Raw genomic sequence first — 18,811 nt, 5'->3', positions numbered from 1 at the left:
CGCATTTTTGACTGTTGGTGTAGTGACTTGCATTTGCGAACTAATTAACGCATTTTTGACTGTTGGTGTAGTGACTTGCATTTGCGAACTAATTAACGCATTTTTGACTGTTGGTGTAGTGACTTGCATTTGCGAAATAATTAACGCATTTTTCGAGGCTTATTCATCATGTAAACCAGTTTTGCTTTTCCCTTTTCCATTTTTGGGGTCCATTTGACCCCTATTTGACGTACGGTGTGCAATGTCGTTTTCATCGATGGCCAAATGTGTGTTTCGCCTATTTTATGTGTTGGCTTGCACCAATTTGACAAACATAAAATCACCCTCTAAATTTTTGATGTCTCATTTTTGGCTTTTTTACAGTTTATACGTATCATGACAATACCCCGGCATGTAAGCAGCTATGGATGGTATCATAAAGCTAAGTTGTTTTATGTTACTTTTGGGGTGGCTCAAAAGCCTTACATTGTAAACTTTGAATTTCAGGTAGATCTGGGGCGAATTGTTCTGGCCCTGCTCCCGGAAGACGACCAACCTCAAACTCGTCCCAGGCGTAGGCATCGTAGGCATGCAAGGCCCCAGATATTTCGAACACGTGTCACCCTTTTTGGAATGCCCGATGATGAGGTTTTAAGATGCTACCGTCTACCTCCCAAAATCATCATAGGCACTCTCTCATTAATAGAAAGTGATCTTGAGCGGCAAATTGACAGTCCAACAGCAATACCACCACTGACGCAATTTATGGCGGTGTTACATTTCTGTGCCTCAGGATCGTTTCAAACAACGGTGGGAATAGTGGCGGGCATCTCCCAATCCTCCTTTTCCCGGATCCTGAGGGCAGTGATGGAGGCACTTTTCAAGCACCTCCATCATTTTATTAAAATGCCTTTGGATATGGGTGCCCTTAGTGTGGCCAAGGCCAATTTTTACCAAATAGCTGGCTTCCCACACATCATAGGGGTTGTGGATGGTACTCACATACCACTTCAGCCTCCAGCACGACTGGAGGCAATATTTAGAAACCGTAAACACTATCACTCCCTGAATGTAATGGTGGTATGTGATGCCTCCCTCCAGATCCTGTCCCTGAATGCTAAATTACCAGGAAGTGCTCATGACTCCTTCGTCATCCGGCAATCAGGGATATGGCAGAAATTAACCAACCTACAAGCTGGTGATGCATGGCTTCTGGGTAAGTGGAGACCTTTAGTACATAACAATGTTAAGCTTGATACACAGTGTTCCTGATGTTGTCTATTTTTTTTCACAGGAGACAGTGGATACCCTTGCATGTCCTGGCTGCTCACTCCTTATTTGGCTCCCACACCAGGGCCACAAAGTGCGTATGATTCCGCACTTACAGCCACCAGGCAAGTGGTGGAGCGCTGTATCGGCCTTTTAAAAGGCCGATTCAGATGCCTCCACCGCTCTGGTGTCGAGCTCATGTATGTGCCGGATATGGTGTCTAAAATTATGGGATATTTCACAACATTGCCATAAGGAGTGGTGTCCCAATGCAGCCAGAGGATGCCTTACCTGAGGATGGCCCCCCCGAGGTTGGTCGGAGGTCAGTATGTGGGGGGCCATACGCGATGATGTGGTGGCCAGATTTTTTAGGTAAGTTGTAACAAAACTACAGTGTTTATACCTAATGTGTTTGTGTTTGTTTGCGAACATCTAATTTTGTGGTTTTTTTCTCACCATCTTCTGTTTGTTCACATAATCTTTGGCACTCCAACGCTCACTACTTCCTGCTACCCTTACCAAACCTGGATCTGGTCCTTTTGGGCATATATTCTGGAACCCATATCGCAACGCCATGTTTGTGGAATCATGTTGGCATGGTCCTTCGTCAACCAGTTCTTGATTTTTTGTTTTTATTTAATTATTTCTTGGTATGTGTTGTATTTGAATTTATCACTGTGTTCTTTTTTTGGGAGTGACCACTTTGTTTTCTCTGTTATGTTGTGAATAAATGTTTGGAGAGTGAAATGGTCTTCCTTTTTTGGGACGTTAACAGCAAGTGTAACCAGGTTAACACAAGTTACATTTGACTAAGGGGTAATCCAGTACTGACGCCAGTTGAGCTAAACTGAAATATGTTTTCAGCTTCCCAACCCACACCAAAAGGAAGCCTGGCCCAACCTTGGGATTTGTAAGATTGGCCTAAGCAGCTTGCGCACCAACTAGGAACCTGTAAAATGTAGAAATATGTAATTGACACTACACCCAAAAAGGGAAATGACATTGTTACTGTTATGTGTTTCTTGTGTCTGTTTGACATACAAAGACAAAACACAATCTAACTTTTAAAAAAGGGAAATCCTTGCAGGAACAGTCTACTTATGTCATGCTAAACTATCTTGGTTTTGGATTTAAAAAATGAGCCAGAACGTATATTTGTCTGAATAAATTTATTTTGAAAAGTTAACAAAAATAAAAAAACTACTGGCGAAGGAGGCCAGACAGCCGGTCGAGGGCCACAAGAATGCCAATTACATGTTGGCGCATCTGGCCAACACAATCCGCCACCTCTTGCCGACGCCTCTGTTCCTCTGTGGGTGAGAAAAGTGTGTGGGTTAATACAACAATAGGGAATCCACATTAAAAAAACAAAAACACAACGAAATCACTCCTAAACCTAAAAAAAAAAAAAAAAGGGGGTGCTGCCAAAAATACAAGGCCTATGTACAAATTCCCACAGGTGTGATATGTGTATGTTGAAATCACCAGGAAGAGGTAAAGGCAAACTGCAAAATCACCAAAAGTCAAGCCACAAAAACACGAAGAAAGGCACGACACATGATTACATACAAACAGTTTGTGCTTTAAAAAAAAACAAAATAAAAACATACCGAGAGCCAAAACGGGAGCTCCGGAAATGCCTCCATGATCCTCCTCGGAGGATCCGTCATTCCCCAAAGAATGGGGAGGAGTTATGATGGACTCCGGGGAGGGGGTAATTGGAAGAGGGGTGGGTGGAGGAGAGGGGGAAGTGGGACGGAGGGGAAGGAGGCCCGACATTTCCGGGAGAGGGTCTGGGAAGGATGGGGAGGAGTGGGGAATAGGGGAAAGATTTGGGGTGGAGTGTTGGCTGGGGGTTGGGGATAGTGGCCGGGAACGCCGTCTGGACGGACGGTGACGGCGGAGTCTTGGCTGTCCCCCTAAAATATGTCAAAGAAATTGCGGTTAGTTTATGGACAAATCCGGGGACCAAAACTAAAAAAAAAAAACAACCCAAAAAATAAGCCAAATAGGAGTAGAATGAATAAATCAGAAATAGAGGGAAAACATGCACACGCAGATATGAGTACAAATAATAAATAGGACAGACAGGAAAACATGCACACGCAGATATGAGTACAAATAATAAATAGGACAGACAGGAAAACATGCACACGCAGATATGAGTACAAATAATAAATAGGACAGACAGGAAAACATGCACACGCAGATATGAGTACAAATAATAAATAGGACAGACAGGAAAACATGCACACGCAGTTTGCCCCACAAACACAAACATTAAAACCACAATACATAACACTTACTTTCCTCGATCTGCATGCGAAAGCATGCCAGCAAGTGGGGCGTTCGCCGTTGCAGGTCGGACCACCTGCGCTCCAGCTGCCCGATGTTGCGGCGTGAGCCGAAGGACCGCAGGCGGGACCGTGCCTCCGCATACGCGGAGCGCTTCTGCCGGTTGGTGATGGGTTGAGGTTGGCTGGTGATCCGGCGATCCATGACCTCCGTAAGCACCAGCAGCTCGCGCCTGGTGAATGCGGAGGCTCTCATGATGGCAATGGTGTTTTTCTTAAAAATCATTTTTGATAAAGTGTGTAAAAATTTTCTGATTGGCTAATGTATTTTGGAAATTAACAGGAGCAATTTTATTGGTTAGTGTATGAGTCATGTGTTCGACAGGGCCAGAAATCTCTGGAGAGTTATGATAGGCTTGATGCAGTGACATGCGTAAGCAAATTTAAATAAAGAAATGAACCCAGGGAAATATGCGGGGATCCACAGCAATAGAACAATTGTTTAATTGTGGTTCACATGTTTTTTGAACAATAAAAGCGAATGTTTCATCCGTACGTATTCTGCGGGTAAACACAAACATGGACAAGAGTAAAGTTTCTTGCATTGTGTTGAAAAAAAACAAACAATTAAGCTAATTGATACATTGATTGGCATGATACGATTGATGGAGGTAGGCAGAATAAAGGAGCAGGTAATCGACATCTGACAAGGCCACTTCCTGTTTATACTTGTGCGTGCGTTCCTTTCAAGCCATTTCGGGGATGTACGCTCGCTATTTCGTACGCTCGTTAGTTAGAGGAGGGGTCGTCAGAGTTTAGGGAGGAATTTTAGATGCGAACGAAAATACGAGCGAGCCATTGAATTTAAATATTTTTGTACGTACGCCCGCTTGCGAGTGGGTCTGAATGAGGGCCATTGTCAGGATTGAATGGGGAAGCGCTGATTGTTAACACCAATTAACAAGGCATTAATATTGCCCCTTATAATCATACTTTCCAACTTCCTCGCTACACCATCCGGGAGGGGGCAACCAGGTCAACTGACATGTCACAGTAGGGGTCGTGGCATCGGCATAGGTGGACGGCGCGGGGGGCGTGGTGGCACGATCGTGTCACTATACAGTGCCGATATTACAGGCATTGTAAAGTGGGGGGCCGGGCTACGATGAGGCTAATCAGCACAAACCGCGTCATCTCTCCCTACCCCAGACTGCCCACCTTTGCTCTGTAAGTGGGTGCGTGCGGGCAGGTGGCGGTCAGCTCCAGGACACTTGCCTACTCTTCTGGGCGGCTGGGATTGCCATCAGATTTTCAGGAGCTTCCTGGACTTTCCGAGAGAGTAGGCAAGTATGTGTATAATTAATAAACAATATTGCGTTCCTCATAAACTGAAATAACAGTGTTCCCTATAATATAATAATAAAATAGTATTTTCTTAAAAATAGATTTATCATTGTTATCTGCCTCCTTATTCATACTGATTGCACTGATTTTAAGAATATTGGGCCTGATTCATTACCGTTCGCAACTGTGATTACGCACACAATCGGACAAATGTTGCGTTCTGCGCATGCGCAAACCAGCCACTGCGATCAGGAGTGCGATCGCAGTGACTACGGAGACCCATCGCAGAGTGATTGACAGGAAGTGTTGTTTATGGGAGGTGACGGGGGTTGGTCGGGGAAACGCCGGCGTGCCAGTGCATTTGAACGCCATTGCAGAGGCATCTATAAATTATCCACTGTGATGCCTCCGCAGCCTGAGGTATCATAGCGTGTGATGAAGTTAGCAATTTCTGAGTAAGGTCAGGGCTTGTGCACATGTGCGTGAGGTTGCGATGGTACTCGATTGTACAGATGGTTTCACAGTCTTGCTAAACATTATGGATGTGTGTAAGGTAAAGAGGGCTTCATTGTGTAGTGCTGCGGTGGAATAGCGATCCCAATGGATTAGCATACTATCGCAGTTGAACTGCGTGCGTAATTGTTATTGCATTCGCAGTTCCGATCGGAAGTAAATCAGGTCCATTGTATTTTCAACGACTTCTGATTGGCCAGATAGCTTCTGCGGTTTTACGGTGGTTTTATGGCTAATTTATGGTGGTTTGGGCAAAATCCCATATAAAAAAGACCCACCAGATAGACCATACGCGGTCACTGATTGGACATTGCTATGTTTATGTCTCATAAATAGAAGTAGATCCAACTATAAATGAGGCCCTCTGTATTTTATTAGGAGCAGAATGCCATGCCAGCTTCCGCTTTATCATATGTAAATCAGGAAGTGGCAAAAGTAGTGGCAGAACTTCCATCCTCACCCCAATATCATAACATACATGAATAAATAGAAAATAGTATACTTACCTCTGTGTATTTTAGGTCTGCAAAACCTCCCCTCAACCCTCTATATTCAAGACCACCTTCGCCCTCCATTTTTAACTCCCTGAATCGTACCATTGCCCCCCAGGCCACCCACTTGTGCTCTGTAAATGGGTGACCACAGGGGGGGTGCGAGCGGCCGGGAGGGAGGATGCTGGCATCTAGAGGGAGGTGCGGGAGATTTGCTCACTTTTCTGGGTGATCTGGAGCGCCACCCGATTTTCGGCAGCCTCCCAGCTATTCCGGGAGAGTAGGTAAGTATGGTGTACACAGATTCTTCTTATACACTCACATAAGAGGCCATACTCAGATGGAAAAAGACGCACCAATCTGTATTTCACCGTCTATGGGCAGTGAAAGTGTCAAGCTTTGCACATTTGGGGGGTCATTCAGACCGGGTCGTTAGCGCCGATGCACTCGGACCGGGTCGATGGCCCCCCACAGAGCATGCGCACGACGGCGCTGGCGCCGTCGTGCGCATGCATGAGACCCGCTATAACCGACAGCGCCGGTCGTAGCGGGTCTCGATCCAAAGGGGGCGAGCTGTCGATGTTGATTGACAGCTCGCCCTGTTTGGAAGGCGGCCCAGGGGGGTGGCAGCCCAAACGATGCCACTAGTGATGTCAGTGGAGAGCTTCCGGCTCTGACAGAGCCAGAAGTTCTCCGGGGCTTACGACAAGTGAGACCCTACCCTAGGGTCTCGTCGTAAGCCCCGATGGTCGCGATGGTCTCTGACCATCGCGATCATCACCGGAGCGGTCGTTAGAGCTGTGGGTGTTAACCCACAGCCTAACGACCGCAACAGAGGCGGGCGGTCAGGATTCAAGTGGCCGCCCAGTTTCTGAGCGACCACTTGCATCCTCCAACTGCCTCTGAATGAGGTCCTTGGACTCATGGCCGCACACCAGGGAAAGGCTTTATAGCGGCATTTGCATAAAATCTCAGGCATGCGACTGGCAAAAGGAACCGGACACTGACGCGGTTGCATCCGATTCATAATCAGGCCATTAGGTGTTTTTTATTTGGCATGACAGAGTATTGTATATTGCTCAGTGATGAGAATTCCAGTATAAATTAATTTTGATGCCATGAAATCGGATAATCTTATAGACATAATATATGAAAGTCAGCGGTACAGGATGGATGTACTCCACCACAGGTGCGATAAAATGTAAATGTATTTGACTGCAGTCAGAGACAACAGAGGTACAGGGAGCACAGTGTCTTGTGTATATAGATAAAAGAGTTACAGAAACATAATTTTTTTACGTTTTTCAGAATTGTTCCTGCTCATTACCCTCCTTGCCTGGTCTCTCAAAAGTTTCAGTTATTTGGTCTGCACTTTGTGCCAATACCTCATACATCTTCACCCTGTCTGTGCGTAAGCCAGGAAGAGAGCTGGCAACAGCCAAGCAGATAGTAAGTCTAATCTACGGCTCCATTTTACACTGAATTGTCTTTATTTTGTCGGTGTTGTTAAACTTTTCTCACCCTTCACAGGTTACGCTCCATAGTGGTCAAGTATTGCCGGTCTATGTTCAGTGCATTACTTGTTATTTATCATCTTCCGCTCAGATAAGCCATATATATAATGTTCCTGTGATTTTACACGGTGAATGCGGTGCCTGCAATAATGACACTTTGGTAAGAGATGATTAGTATTTATATTATTCATTTACATTACATATCGACAACATATCTGCACAAATGGGTGAGATTGCAAATATGGGTTTACAAATAATGTATTAAGTAAAACTTATACCCTTGCACATGACTTAGAGTGTTCCCTGCCAGTGACATCATACATGGATTACAAAACGGGATATATATAACGACGTGGAGGGAGCCATATAGCGAATGAAGAAAAGTACAAATAGCAATAATGAAGAGTTGCACAATTACAAAAAGAAGAGAGCAGCTAAACAAAACAAAATAACATATTAGTGGTGACCTGATTCACCTCACCATTACTTACACCAGGAAAACAGAACCCGGGCACAAATGGAAATAATTTATTGTTTTTAGTACATAACAGACAGCGGTATTTCAGACACATTACCTTTTTCAGTTGTATGGTTTGAGCAAACGCAGCTATGCCTGCACACTATTTCCCACTATCTAACCTACATTGCAGTTCATTTGGAGCGCCACTGGTTCAGATGGACATCTTCTGGCCCTGGACATGCACAAAACCACCACTGGCTCCACAAAACGTGAACTTGTGATTAGGAAAGGAGCTCTGCAGGATAATCTGAGCTACACATTCACCCTGCATGTTACTCATCAGAAGGAGCCAGGTTGGGGAGAAGGCAGAATAGTCCTACAGCCAAATAACCCTCCCACTGGGGGGCACTGCTCACTGTTTCCCCGGAGCACTATATTATGGCTTGAGACTCCTCTGGAATATAACTGCACAGGTAAGTAGTCGCATGCATACTTTATTTACAAGCTAGATATAGTAATGGTCTTAACATGTAAAACACAGTATTTGTCAGCTAGGACTGTGGTATTTTAGAAAAAAAATAGTTTTTCCCACAAGATTTCTGCTAGCTGTGCAGTCAGAACAGTAATGTGTGTAGGAGGGTTCACACGCTGTAAAAGGAAGTGAACCTTTCGCAGTAGTGAGTAATGTAGATGTACTGTGAAAAATAGTGTAGGGATGCACCCAGTGGCGTAACTACTGCCCCTGTAGGCCCCGCGGTGGCTTGGGGGCGCGGAGGCTTGTGGGGCGAGGTGGCTTGGGGGCTACAGATTCCATGCGGGACTAGCCGCCCGTATTGGAATCTGCTGAAAACAGCCATCCAAAAATGGCCACTGCCTACGAGGAGACAGATGCTCCTGGACCTCTAGCATCTGTTAGGCAAGCACATAGCGCCGGGAATGCTGGCGCTGCCGGGAGAAGATGCAAAAAGCTGCAGCTTCTCCCGTAAAACCCCTGGCAATGAGCATAGAACCCCTGGCAACGATCATAGAGCCCCTGGCAATGAACTTAGAACCCCTGGCAACGAGCATAGAACCCCTGACAATGGGCATGAAACCCTTGGCAATAAGCGTGAAACCCTTGGCAACGAGCGTGAAACCCATGGCAACAAGCATAGAACCCCTGGCAACGAGTGTGAAACCCCTGGCAACAGGCATAGATCCCCTGGCAACTAGCATAGAACCCCTGGCAATGAGTGTGAAACCCCTGGCAACAAGCTTGAAACCCCTGGCAACGAATGTGAAACCCCTGGCAACGAGTATGGAACCCCTGGCAATGAGCATAGAACCCCTGGCAACGAGTGTGAAACCCCTGGCAACAAGCATAGGTCCCCTGGCAACGAGCATAGAACCCCTGGCAACGAGCTTGAAAACCCTGGCAATGAGCGTGAAACCACTGTCAACGAGTAACGAACCCTGATAACATGCATGAATCCCCTGGCAACGAGCATAGATTTCCTGGCAACGAGCATAGAACCCCTGGCAACGAGCTTGAAACCCCTGGCAATGAGCGTGAAACCCCTGGCAACAAAAATGAAACCTCTGGCAACAAGCGTGAATCCATTGGCAACGAGCATGAGACCCCTGACAATGGGCAGGTAATTTAAAATTATTTAGAAGCCTTACTGTGGGGCAAATATGTAAGTGGCACTTTGGTAATGGTTAGGTCTAGACTACACAGCTCCAAGGGACCAGTGACGTCACACACGTGACCTGTCATCAAAGGGGGAGGGGCAAGGATGATAACGAGGGTCTAAAACTGTCCCCTCATGGGCTTGCTACGCTCGCCACGCTTCGGGCACAGTGGCTCGCTGTGCTCGCCACAAAAATGTATTCCCCCTCTATGCCCACGTGGATGGTAACATAGGAGTGATCTGGCCCTCCTGCAGCGGTCATGTGACTGTAATGTCACAGAGGTTCTTTCTCCACATAGGATCTAGCAGCAACCCTTTGGGGGTAATAGGCATTACAGTGTGTGGCATAATGTGTAAGGGGCATTACAGTGTGTGGCATAATGTGTAAGGGGCATTACTATAACGAGGAAAAATGACAAATACTGTAAACTGTCTAAGGGGGTGGGGGCACATTTTTAACTTTTGCTCTGGGACCCCTATTGCATATCAACGGCCCTGTATTAATTTGATCAAAATGCCATTGTGGAGGGGGGCTCACAAACTTTTGGCAGGGGGGAGCAAGATTTATAGTTACGCCACTGGATGCACCAGCCATAAATACATTTATTTATGGTGTCTACATCTTCATTAGCCATGTGCAATTTAACAATATCTCATAACACTTTACACATTTTTTAGACCCAATCCCCCTATTAGAGTTACACAATATATATCATAAACTGACCTGACAAATGGTAATTAAGAGGTCTATGTACTAATAATCGCGGTACTGCTGCGATTATTATCGGTCCAATTCGCAGGGGAAATTGTCATTTTTAATGAAAATATCTCCGCTATGTACAAAGGGGAACTCGCAGGGACAGAGGTTGCGGTAACCGCTGTCCCTGTGAGTTATATCCTCGGCAAATTGTGGAAGTCTTTCACAGAAGTGAAAGACTTCCCCGGGGGAAGCTGACAATGCACATGCACACAGTTTCAGCTTTTGGAGCCAGGCCAGGGGCTTCTCCTGTCCCTGCTGCTTCCATAGGCTCAAAGCAGTTTACACCATCTGAAGATGGTGTAAACTACAGTACCATGGCTAAACTCTGAAAAGCTTTGTTTTTTGGAGTTTAGTACATAGGGGTTAGATCGTAGTCCCCATTGATAATAATGGGGACTGCGATTTGCAGCGCTAATTAGCACTTTGCTGGAGATTCTCCTGCTAAGTACTTTTAGTACATAGGTACACTACATAAAATTATGCAGAAACTGCAGTTTCTGCATAATTTTGTGTAAGAAACAGCTTGATTACTAGGCCCCTAGAATTGATATCAGACCAAAAGATTTTACTAGGAGATATGACAGTTAGATATTTTACAATCAATTTGTTGTCTGTCCTAAGGCTTTTCAATATATCTAATATAATAGGGTTTTGTGACCTGCACATATTTGGGCTGATACAGAATTGAAAGCCAAGTTGACTGTAATTACACCCGATTTGCCTGCATGAAGAAAAAATACTAATATATGCCCATAAGCAGAGTTGTAAGTACCTCTGTTACCACACTGCCCCTATCCATGCACTTTGTTACATAGTGGACACTTGCCTGAATCCTATACCTAGTGCAAGAGATCCATCTGTAAACAGGTGTATGTTTGCATACGCACAACTCTACATAACCCGCAATTCTATTAGCACGTCCTATCTAAACTATACCCAAGTATAAACGCCCCATTACTACCCAGTTACGCCCATTTACCCGCAAGTGTAAATGCGACTGAATAGTGTAAGACTAAGTATCAACCATAGCTGCATATGCTCAGCTCAGATCATGCACATTGTCAAACACTCCAGATATGTCCACAAAGCAGACCTGCCTTCAACTCGGTCGCATTATGTAATCATTATGAATCTTTTTCTGCCAGGATGGAGGGATCCAGATATGGGCATACAGCTATTCTACGTCCTGTCAGTTCAGATCTGCTCTGCCGGGGGTTGTCAGAAGCTATATTTATATCGTGGATTGAGGAGCTGGCACAGTGTGCGGGCTCCTGCAGGCAGTGACGTTGGAGACATTAAAGTGTACGTGGAAGTTGAAGATATGCAGGGAGGGCGGACGCTGGCAATAAATCGGTGAGGGTGGTGAGGCTTCCCATGTGCTTTCAAATTTGCACTCTGTTCTCTCTGTACTGGACATATGGGACATATGGGTCTGGAGCTGAGAACTACAATATACTGTATATAATATACTATAATATATTGGTCACTTTCTTCTTTGGTCATAATAAATGAATTATACATTTCCCTTAAAACATTTCCATACAGTACCAATAGCTAATATTTTCATAGTCTTCATTGTTTAATTTTTTGAGTAAAATTAATTTAGCTGTTTTTGCTTTACAAAAATAAGTGTTTTTGGCGTTGTTTGGATTTGCAGGAATGATGGACCTATTATGTGGGATGGTCATAGTGCTAAAACTCCGTCACACATTAATCTGTCTCTGCAACTCCCCATTCTGTCCTTTTCTCCCTCTCTGTACAGCACTCTATCAGTCTTGATGCCGTCCCTCTCCCCTGGTGTCTCCATGACACAGTGGTTGTGGAATCACAGTGAATCAATGTTGGAGCACATGCGGGTTGTGGGAGACACCCCATTAGTGCTGCAGCTTGCCCTGGAAATGGTCACTGCTCTCAACCTGGTGAGAAACAAGGAGAAAGACATAAGGACATACTAAAAGTGGTTGTACCAAGCAATGCTCTTTATGTAACACAAGTCTTCCATTTTTACATCTTTATACAGGATAATAATGGGACAGACAGGGAGCACACTCATCATGTGCATATACGTAACAATGTAACACAGGCGGTGTCTTCTGTTAATCTCTCCAATCTGTGGGAGGTAGCTGCTGTCAGTGCAGCTCTGATGCAATGCATGGTATGTGTACAAGTAAGATATTGTCTGTATAGTCCTTTGTAGCAATGCCTTGTGCCCATGTAACAGTGTGTCTTATTATCTCCTCTTAAGGACCATCATGAGATGGATACTAAAATATGGCGCAAAGTCCTGGAAGTCACAGAGAAAATGATCCATGTGCTGACTGTGGAAGGCAACAGGGGACAAAAAACTGAGGATGACATTCAGCAAAACATACTGACTCTGCTAGGTAGGAGGCAATAACAGGGAAACGTACTAAAGTGCAGCCATTGATAACCTCGTGGGTTTTGGTGCTTTGATATGCTTTAAAGTTTTATGATCTAAAGTCCAGGCCACACATCCAAGTGCATCAACTCCCCAATTATAAAATCACAATACCTATATTTAAACCTGGCAAGTATAAAGGCTGTAGTGGTGTGCCAACTCACATGGCCACTGCTGCTTTTTAGTAAAAACATAAAAAGACATGTTTCACTCAGACAAAGTAGCCCAAACTGGTTGTTTTATTAGATATCTTTTCTAACAGAACATGAAAAGATATAGTTAGAAAACAAAACCCTCCATCATATTTTATAAGAGCCCAGCTGACTACATCCTACATCAGTGGTTCCCAAACTGTGTGCCCTGGCACCCTGGGGTGCCTCCGGACACTTGCAGGGGTGCCTCAGGTTGGTGGTCTAGCACCAAATCAAATTATTTATAGTCAATTTAATGTAAATATGTGGATAAAGAGAAGTACAAACCACATAACTGAACCTATGGATGACAAGTAAGCACAATTTAGCACTGGGCCTATCCTGGTACCCCTGGTCATTTCATGTCTTCACAGACCATGACTGTCATTGCATTCTGGTGCCTGTAGCACTACAAGCTCTAGCATCTGAAAGTGTCCCATAATAAATGTTGAAGTACAGCCCCCATTGGAATAGAAATAAATAAGTGTCCCTAGTTATATAGAAATAGTGTAGTCCTATAAAAAGGGACAGTTACTGTATGTCCCCTGTTGTATAGAAAGAGAGGGAGGTACGTGTAGCAGACTGATTTGGCACCGACTAATCTGAAACTTAGAATATTAGTCAGTGTGGACTAAACTATGTTGAATATTTTGATTTTTGACCCATTTGCAAATCCAATTCGGGGCCATCTTTGTCCTTGAACTTGGGCAAAATCTCTTAACAAATCTCAGAAATTAGTTAGTGGCCATATATTTAATAGTACAAAACAACTGATGGAACGTCCTGACTTCCTAATAATGATCCTCCACCCCCCCCCCCCAGTATCCAGGAATTAGGGCACAGTTGGGCATTGTTTAGAATGACGGTTTACAAGCTAAAAATGTCCATGCTGCAAGGATACCATTGGATGATAAGTGTATACAGCATTGTTAAGGAAGGAAATGTGTAATTGCTGGTCTGTAAGTAGGCATCACTTGCACATAGTTATAGGAAAAAATTAAGGGGATTTGGGGCGCTTCACTTTAAGACAATTGCTGCCTGATCAGCACCTTAGGATCATTCCCAAAGATCCAACAGAGCATAAATAACACAGAAATGGTGGTGTTACAGGGACTGTATGCAGGTGTTGTATAGAGGTGTTGATATTGTTGGTATGCCCTCAGCACCTCTGTAGAGCATCAACGTATTACAGTAAATCAGCTATAAAGATACCGTTATGTACATGTGTCCCTGTTTATGAATGTAAGTGAGGTACGATATCAACACCTCTATACAACACCTGTGTACAATCCCTGTTCTTTTGGATAGTACCGCTTTAAAGAAACCTCAATAAGAGTTTTCCCCTGCTCTGTTATGTGAGTAGGGGTACGCTCTAGATAGAACTTGATACCACTTTAACTATACCGTCTTTGAGATCTGGTTCACACTTTGTGTTGTTCCTTTTTTTATTTACATGGAAAATTGTTGCAAACACAGAACCATTGAGGATATAAACCACACTCCGTAATAAAGAAACGTAAACAACTTGATTTGTTTAATTTAGGTATTTATTTGAAGGTGACTTTGATAGTAGCGCCACTCTCAGCACCACCTTTTTTGTGTTATCACTTGCACATATGATCGTAAAATATAATTACAATAAGTGGCAATGGGAATAATAGGATATTCAGTATGGATAACACCATATAATGAGTAGCACCATGCTGATCCAACCATTCTTGAGATAATTTTGAAGCACTTGAGGTCCTATGAAGCAACTTTTGAAATATTTTTAGTGGTTTCACAGTACAAAGCCTGGAAAGCACTGGACACAAATAATCTATTGCCCAAATGGCCTCACTCTCCAGAAGATACTTGTCAGCTTGGATTTATTAACTGTCTCTGGATACGAAAAGCAATGGGCATAGTAGTAGATACAAATGAAAGCTTCTTACTAACAATAGAAAAGTCAGATTTATCATGGATATCAACACCTCTATACAACACCTGTGTACAATCCCTGTTCTTTTGGATCGTACCGCTTTAAAGAAACCTCAATAAGAGTTTTCCCCTGCTCTGTTATGTGAGTAGGGGTACGCTCTAGATAGAACTTGATACCACTTTAACTATACCGTCTTTGAGATCTGGTTCACACTTTGTGTTGTTCCTTTTTTTATTTACATGGAAAATTGTTGCAAACACAGAACCATTGAGGATATAAACCACACTCCGTAATAAAGAAACGTAAACAACTTGATTTGTTTAATTTAGGTATTTATTTGAAGGTGACTTTGATAGTAGCGCCACTCTCAGCACCACCTTTTTTGTGTTATCACTTGCACATATGATCGTAAAATATAATTACAATAAGTGGCAATGGGAATAATAGGATACTCAGTATGGATAACACCATATAATGAGTAGCACCATGCTGATCCAACCATTCTTGAGATAATTTTGAAGCACTTGAGGTCCTATGAAGCAACTTTTGAAATATTTTTAGTGGTTTCACAGTACAAAGCCTGGAAAGCACTGGACACAAATAATCTATTGCCCAAATGGCCTCACTCTCCAGAAGATACTTGTCAGCTTGGATTTATTAACTGTCTCTGGATACGAAAAGCAATGGGCATAGTAGTAGATACAAATGAAAGCTTCTTACTAACAATAGAAAAGTCAGATTTATCATGGATCCTATTAGAGTGAATATAAACTACATACTGTAGCTTGGTGAGTGTGACGTAGTCTCTGAGTCTATTCCTCTGTCCACTCCACGTCCATTGTCTTTGCTCACTGGTAGTGTTGGTAGGATCCTTGAGAATGTGCCCAATGGCAAAAACAAAAATGTGCTTGTGAAATCTATGAGCGCTCGATGTCAACATAACAAGAGGAATATCCACAAATGCACTCAGTAGTTTTGAAAACTGTTTATTTAAAGTGGCGCCTGCAAAATTGTTTCCAATTAACTGTTAACTTTGTTCTTTTTATAATCCAAGTTGACTTTATGAACTTTTCTTGTTTAGTCTTATGTAAATATCACTCTTGTCTTGTGTTTCAAGTTGTGCAATGAAATCCCCAGGGTTATGAAATAGATAAATTTAACGCCTTCAGATTTACCAATCTACGAATAGCTGACAGACTATTACTTCTATCTCATTGGTAAGATAAATCCAGTCAATGGGATCTATTTAGCAATAATCACACTATTGTTATATATATATATATATATATATATATATATATACAGTGACAGTCGAATCTGGATAAGTGGGTTCTCTGGGGATGGCACATTTAGTCTCACTTAGAGGTATCCCACTTATCCAGTTTCAAGAAGTGTTTCTTTCACCTATAGAGGTTCTCTCCCCTGTAAATCCAGGTACAGACATAGAGAATTGTCAAAACCTATACTAATCCCAGTAATAGAGGTTCTAAAGGCAGTCATCTCATTTACAGAGGTTAATAAACTGCACTAATCTCACTTAGAGAGGCAGCAATCGTCTCAATTATAGAGGTGATTATTCCTAATAACAGAGAAAAATCAGTCTCAATTAAAAAGGTTTGACAGTCTCACTAACAGTCGTTTTTTGGTGCAAAAATGCTGGGACCTCACAATTAGTCCCAGCAATAGAGGTTTCCCACTAATACAGGTCCCACTTGTCCAGGTTCAACTATTTGTATATGTGTGTATATATATAAATATATATATATATATATATATATATATATATATATATATGTAGCCCTTCCTGGCACTTTTCAGACTTGAATTAATAAGCCGCCATGTACCATGCTACTCCGCTAGCGTCAGGTGTAATTTTTTGCCGAAAATGTGCCTAAATCGCAATGCAATTTGAATAGGATACATCAGCAGACTGTGCTGATTAATTTGATATGCGACACTTGTTTATCTGTGTGTACCTGAGTCTGTATATATGAACCATAATGGAACTTGTATAAAGATTCAGAGACTCAGTCGCACACAGATATACAAGCGTAGCATATCAATTAATCAGCACAGTTTGCTGCTGTGTCTTAGTCGCATTGCATTGTGGAGAGGTGCATGGCGGACCGTGCTGGGATCAAGTGTCTGATCCCAGCATCGGTATAGCTGCAGCAGCAGCAGCAGGTGGCCGGCGCTAGGAAATTGTTTTTGCTCCCAGTGACAGATAGGGTGAGATGATAGGCAGCAGGCACTGGGACAATATATCTGCCCCATCGCCGGTCAAGCAGCTGAAGCGGTGGGCATTTGGCACGGTCCGCAAGCCAACCATGACTCGCGGGTCAGCAGCCAATAGGAGGCGCCAGTGGCTAGTCAATCGCAGCGAGCTGTGTCATAGCTCCGCCAACTCGCTGCATCTTATATTAGATGTTGCAGAGCGGGAACAGCCAGTCCAGCGGTGGAGACAGAGGAGAGAAGAACTCTTGAAGAGAAAAAGATGGGTGTTGTGGCAAGAGCTCCTGTGGGCGTCGAAGAGGCCAGAAGATGCGACAGTAAAGGAAGAAGATGCCCGGCGGCAGCTGGAAGTGGAGAAGAGGCAGCGCTACTGGCCAGAACGGGCCAACGACAGAAGAAAGAAGTTGAGGACCGGGGAGCACTGTAGTGGATGAAAGAGCTAAAAACAAAGATCCCCACTGCAGTCATTCCCAGTCATTCCCTTGAATACAGTGACTCTGGGCAGTAGGCCCAGGTCATTACTGATTGCTCACTTTTAGGTAGGTTGTAATGCCTGAGACCTCCTCATATAAGGGAACCTTGGGCATTAGGCCCATGTTCCCTCTGTAGCCCCAGTAGGCAGGCAAGAACTTGAGCTTTAATAAATGAAAGGAACTTTGGGCATTATGCCCAAGTGCCCTCCAGTAGGCAGGCCAGGGGCATGTAAAGTGCCCCTGGGCATTAGGCCCGGGACTCAATACAGTATATACATATATTTTTGGATAGGTGGCCAGGTGGGACATAGACCTGTGGCACCCACCCTCCAGTTACCCCCTCACATGGAGAGCTTTCCCGTCAGCTAGAAGACGAGCTGGCAAGCTCTAGTTAGGCAGGGTTTAAAGGGGCAGCACTTAGGTTGTGGTTACTTTGGAACTGTATAGCTGTCCTTACTGTGTGTATCGGATTGTTGTGCCGTGCTTGGTAGATTGATTTAGCAAGCCCACTTCTGCATGTTTTAAAATAAATAAATAATATTTAAAAAAAAAAACACTTTTGCATATGTATTACTTTATAATTGTTTATCAAACCCCCCCTGCCAAGATACAGTTGGGACCCATATATTGCAAAATTAAACAAAAACAAATTTGTGGTGATCTTTCCAACTAGCACTGGCGCTTACAGCCCTGTGCTGGCTACCCTAAAATCAGGGGGAAACATTTAGTCAACTATTTACTGTTCACTGCGGAATGGGCGATCTTTGGAATTATCCCAGAGAGCCAGAGGGTTTCCAGGGGTTGTAGAAAGCTCCTGCTGGCAATTAGTGCAGCAGCCCGTAAATCTATTCTGCAAGAATGGATGCTTCCTTCCCCTCCTTCTTTAAATTTGTTTAAAGGAAAGTTACACTATATTTTTCAAATGGATTGGTTAGAAACCACGTTGGACAAAGAAAAGTCGGTTTCAAATTTTTTTGATTCCTGGGAAAGTTTTATTTCTATTCTCCCAGCAAATTTTCAGGATCGAATTAGACAGTCCCTTAAAAGCACAGAATGGTATGAAAACAGGCTGTTGTTGGGTGATCCTCCCATAATACTGGATAGTTGATTCCTTGATACTGTACTTCAAATTGGGTTCTTGCTCCTCCTGTCTCCAATAAGGGCCCTATTGGGATATTGACTTAAAAGATGTTATTGTATTTGATATTTATTTAAGGTTATGGGCGTATTAGCCATATGTATGGCCACATTTATATACATTATTGTATATTTCTGTAACAA

The 18,811-nt window shown here is 43.5% G+C and overlaps 1 protein-coding gene across 1 annotated transcript in view; it reads left to right on the top strand.

The window, feature by feature from the left end:
* The window catches only part of LOC148511851 (polycystin-1-like), a 157,779-nt gene that overhangs the window by 60,727 nt on the left and 78,241 nt on the right, over window positions 1–18,811 (top strand). Inside the window, exons 15-21 of the mRNA XM_088482602.1 lie at window positions 7,199–7,339; window positions 7,421–7,564; window positions 8,055–8,337; window positions 11,440–11,647; window positions 12,057–12,213; window positions 12,315–12,449; window positions 12,540–12,678. Of these exons, the coding sequence (XP_088338728.1) occupies window positions 7,199–7,339; window positions 7,421–7,564; window positions 8,055–8,337; window positions 11,440–11,647; window positions 12,057–12,213; window positions 12,315–12,449; window positions 12,540–12,678 (1,207 nt within the window). The remainder of the gene's footprint in view (window positions 1–7,198; window positions 7,340–7,420; window positions 7,565–8,054; window positions 8,338–11,439; window positions 11,648–12,056; window positions 12,214–12,314; window positions 12,450–12,539; window positions 12,679–18,811) is intronic.

Source organism: Taudactylus pleione, unplaced genomic scaffold (assembly GCF_031769625.1).
Source record: "Taudactylus pleione unplaced genomic scaffold, aTauple2 ptg000290l, whole genome shotgun sequence".
In the NCBI taxonomy this organism is placed as follows: domain Eukaryota; kingdom Metazoa; phylum Chordata; class Amphibia; order Anura; family Myobatrachidae; genus Taudactylus; species Taudactylus pleione.
This window is presented reverse-complemented; position numbering and strand designations above follow the sequence as displayed.